The 4814-nt window shown below is 34.9% G+C and overlaps 1 protein-coding gene across 1 annotated transcript in view; it reads right to left on the bottom strand.

Annotated features, from left to right (window-relative positions):
* Window positions 1–3477: 3477 nt before the first annotated feature.
* The window catches only part of polm (polymerase (DNA directed), mu), a 19775-nt gene continuing 18438 nt past the window's right edge, over window positions 3478–4814 (bottom strand). Inside the window, exons 4-5 of the mRNA XM_015397168.1 lie at window positions 4180–4263; window positions 3478–4028 (exon numbers count right to left, since the gene is read on the bottom strand). Coding sequence (XP_015252654.1) covers window positions 3942–4028; window positions 4180–4263 — 171 coding nt within the window. The 3' untranslated portion in view covers window positions 3478–3941. The remainder of the gene's footprint in view (window positions 4029–4179; window positions 4264–4814) is intronic.

The following is a 4814-nucleotide window of genomic DNA, read 5'->3' as shown; positions in this document are numbered from 1 at the left end:
TGCAGAATGAAGATTATAACTGTATATAACCGCACTCAGGAACCGTCTAAACCCTTTATAGGGCAAGTTGGTGTTTTTGATCCCTTGCATACGTCCTACAAATAGAGTCCCGCTCATCCCTCAGTGAGGTCTAGAAGCACAAGATCTATATCCAGTCATTCAGCAAAGATGCTGCTACATGGCTGCACATCTTATTTTGGCATTTGACTAATTAGATGAACCCTTGAATGATATATTAACTACTAAAAAATGTTATTGAGTCAAGAAAAAAAGGTATAAAGCTAATTGAAAAGTTAAAAAGTTAATAAGCCTAGTTAACAATTATATTTAGGTTTATAAACTAAAAAATCTAAGTGCCAGTATCAGCATTAATGCCTCTAAGGTTGTGTTGGACCAAAAATGTGTTTCTTTCACTCTCATGAATTTCTTACAGAAGCATTTTTGTTATTTTTCTTAAAATATTCGGGCAAGTTGGCGTTTCTTGTTATTACGTTGACTTTTTTTGCATTTTCACCATCAAAATATCCATATTTTTTGAATAAGGTAATAAGGTCTTGTCCTGGATTCCAATAACACTATTGGCTTGAAATTTGGATTTTAAAAGTATTTCGCTGTGGGTCCTATAAAGGGTTAATTAGATAAACTGTTGTGGAAAACATCAGTTCTGACACGCAACAGGCAGGCGTAATAAACTCACACATCATTAATGATAATGATGAAACCCTTAAACGTCGATTGTCTTCATTCCCATCAGGGAATTTTTTTAAATAATAAAAAACATTATGATTTAAAGTTCCTCTAAACTAAATTCCTGAACATTATAGAGATTCCTACCTATTCTCACGCCTCTACTGCCATTAGGACGCCACTTAGTTTCCTCCTTTTCATGACAGTTTCCATTTCATGACATTGAAACATGAAAATAATTAAATATAAAAAAATCTTTAAGTTAATCTTTAAATGAATCTCTAATCAAGTTTATCTCAAAACCTTTTTTAGATTAACTCATTTATGCCTGAATTTATATATCAAGTGCCAGATTGATGTTATATTTTGAGTTTTATATGAAATTATTACATTTTATTGTGTTAAATAACTGTCAATGGCACTTGTACCAGAAACAAGTGCTGGCCAAAGCGTCCTAGGTGTGCACTGGATGTGTAATAACTGGCTTTGGGGGGAATGCACACAAAAGAATAACACAAAGTGTAAAAAAAAGAAGAAAAAAATTAGAGTAAAGGCAATTTTTTTAATATATTAAAAGTGAGCCACAAAGCTGAGGTTGCAGACCCCTGATCTAATGGATGGAAACTGTGATTCAGCTGGAGCTCAGAGCTCACTGTCATTTCTAAATAAATGTTTAAGTTAATGTTAAAGGTGAAATATTAAGGGATGAATCAGTTCTATCAGCGCATATTATCATAAAAAGCTGATTTAGTATTACACTGTAAAAACTGATCTAGAAATGTGTTAAAATTAAATTTGAGCAGACATTTTGTCAAAGGAATGTTAATTTTGACCATTAAAACTAGATAATTACATACTTTGACTTTTTTCTTCTTATTTCAAGCATAAATCATTTTATTCCATCTGCAAATTCTTTTACCTACCTGCTCAAATCAAGGTAATATACACATATAAATAAATAAAAAGTATTATTTTTAAAATATTGCATTGTTTTTAGTACAGGGGCCATCATGGCAGGGGTCAGGACCAGTTCTAAAGGGGCACTGGCCCCTGTTGGCCCCCATCTAGAACTGCCTATGCTTTTTTTAACGCAATATTGATATTATACTCTGATCCGTAACTAACATCTTTAATTTTACTTAGAAAATTTTTGCTTGAAAAAGTTTTTTTTTCTTTTTCTTCAGTCAACGAAGTCAGAGGTGCTTTCAAGAAACAAAATATATTTTCCTGTAGCCACCAACAGGAAAATATATATTTTTTTAAACTAAGAGGAGCATGAAAGGCGCACTTTAGTAGTTGATTTGCATGATTTAATACCGGTAATTGTTTTCACATTTGGCACAACAGGCATCAAGCGGTAAAAACTATTTTCTAAGATTCATTCTGGGTAACATTTTGTTTTTCAAAGTTCCACAACTTGTTCTTTGTTTGCAACAATAAAGGAACTAAATTTACATCACAACAGTCTATAAAAGCTTGAACTACACCCATATTACAAAGCTCATGTGTCAAATACAGTTTGGTAAAAAGCTGGAAGACTAATCTAATCTCTAATCTGGTGCATGATCGCTATGATCAGCTGCAGAATCAGAAGCTGCCCATAGGGCTCCTTTATTCTATAGGTGGTTACAGAACTAGAAAGAGGGAAATGTTGAGTTTGTTCGATGAAGACGATCCTGAAAAGATGCAACTTTGACACAGGTGTGTTTGTGGGCAGAGTCACTTAACGACAGTTTTAACACATAAAAACCTCCCACTGTCAACATGTGCAGCGGTGAAGTGAGCTGTAGGAAACTCACACACTGAAACCACAGAAACCTTCATTTCCCTGAATCAAACCTGCTTCTTATTCTGCACTATTTCAGCGTCACTGGATTCCTCCAGAAGATAACTGTCAAAAATGTTCATGTCTTTTCGCTATTTACCCCTCAGACTCGTTTATCTGCTCTTTATTGATCAGAGGGTTTTTAGTTTTTAATTGAACTGTCTTCAATAAGCCTGGTATGGAAACACGGGCTCACTTTAGTCCACTATAGAAAAAGGACTACATGGGTTTAAATATATATAATAAGAATTCATGATTAAATGTTTATCCTGGAGCATCAGAGCGCTACCTGTTTGATCTGTGAACTGTTTTCTATGCTTGAAACCAAACTAGCAGCAGTAGTGCAGTTTGGAGATTAAATCCACTTCATTAATCTATCTTTGCTCTCCTCTAATTTATCCAGAAGTTCTGCAATCGCACTTTTCTCTCCCTCCCAACTGAATATTTAGCAGCCTTCCCTGGAAATGCCTTTCCAAATTACTCTTTTTATTATTTGACAACCTCTCATTGCAAAGCAAACATGCAGGCAATTCTTCCACATTGATAATGAAAGCAAAGGATTCGCTCAATTCTTCTTTGAATCCTCTGTTCTCATCAGATATATTCATTTTTTCCCTTTGGGATCCATGTCTGAGACACATGCTGCTGCTTTGTTTACAACAGCCACCTGCCTGGCACCGTAATGTGAGCTGAAGGCTATGAGGAAAATCTTCAAATACAGAAATTTTTAAATTTAATTGTATAAATTTATTCATTGTACAATTTTTTACAGCTTTGAAAAACAGAATGAATGTTTGCACAGCATGTTAAAACAAACGCTGGTGAAGTTTGTCAATCATCCAGGTCATAATCATAAAAAAAAAAAAAAAAAAGCTAATTAAAAACAATCCACCGGACTTTGTTTCCAAGATTTGGATGAATTGCAAAAGCTTCCTGGATGGGAAGCGAAACATCTTCAAAACTTGGAAACAAAGTCCAGGGGATGGTTTTTAATTTGCTTTTTTTTTTTTTTGGAATAAAACAAACAAACAAAATACATTTTTTTCCCATTTTTTTTAAAAGCTCCAGGGAGCACTAAACGTTGGAAACCTGTACCACTAATGATGCAAACTCTCAAAGCCTGGAACCTGTACCTCTCATACTTGGGTTTTGTATTTTATGTTTTAAAGTGTAAAAATACACATGTACTTTCGTACCACACTGTATTATTTGGAAAAATTATTAAAAAAACTTTTTCAAAAAAAAAAAAAGCTCCAGGGAGCCGCAAGGGTGGCATTAAAAAGCCGCAGGTTATCGACCCTGACCTAAACGGAAGAATTTGCTACCTAGACAAAAAAAAATAAAAACTAAAACAGAGAAAAGGAGTCAGAACCCTGAAAACAGAACCGCTCCACATTTAGCCTCCAGCTCGGCCGTCTGCATCGATGCTTCAGGCATTTCTCTCTGATGGAGGAACGTACTCCAGACCGAGATGAGCAAATATCTCCTCCTCTGATGAAGCTCTCAGATACTTTCCCTGCAAACAGAGATGCGTTAAAACATCATCACTGTATGTTCTTTATTTCCTTTAACAAAGAGGAAAACTTCAGGTGTTAAAAGTGGACTATGTGGTCTATTGTGCTTTTGGAAACTAGAGCAAAAGGTTTGTATTTTATTGCTCCTCCCACCTGCTTGTTGTCGTACAGGGCGTGGCTGCTCAGAGACATGCCCCTCTCATGCCCCGCCCACCGCCGCAGCTCCCTCTCAAACAGCTGTAGATGAAGCAACGTTAGCCGAATCGCTTAGAAGATACGATCAAGAAAAGAATCCATCTAAAAATTCCTACGTTTGATTTGCAAATTGAAACAAATAAAAACAAGAAAAAAAAAATTCCTACATTTTGGTTGATAAAATATTATAGCAACAAGCAGTTCATATTGTATTTCTCACAGCCATACTAAATCATCAAATATATTAAGATAACATGTAGAGGGTAAGCATTCATTTGTTACATTTCATTTTTTGGCTCTCATCTTTAGGCTGGAAAACATCTAAATCCTTTTTCTTAAAATAACTAAATTTGTTCTTAAAAGAGACATTTTGCCAATAGAACAAGACAATTTGTATTTAAAATAAGAAAACACAATTGCTTTATTTAATTTTAAGTGCATATTATCTACAGGGATTAAAAAATCCTGACCCTGAACTTTTTATATATATATTAGGGATGGAACGATTTATGAAAACCGTTCAGTTCGACTGTCTCAGTTCGGTTCGCATATGTTGCGTTCGGCTCATGCGCTGCTCCTTTTTCTCATAGGCG

The sequence above is a fragment of the Cyprinodon variegatus genome, unplaced genomic scaffold (assembly GCF_000732505.1).
Source record: "Cyprinodon variegatus isolate N-32 unplaced genomic scaffold, C_variegatus-1.0 Scaffold842, whole genome shotgun sequence".
Lineage (NCBI taxonomy): Eukaryota > Metazoa > Chordata > Actinopteri > Cyprinodontiformes > Cyprinodontidae > Cyprinodon > Cyprinodon variegatus.
The sequence above is the reverse complement of the archived record's forward strand: the minus strand, read 5'-3'. Positions and strand labels throughout refer to the sequence as shown.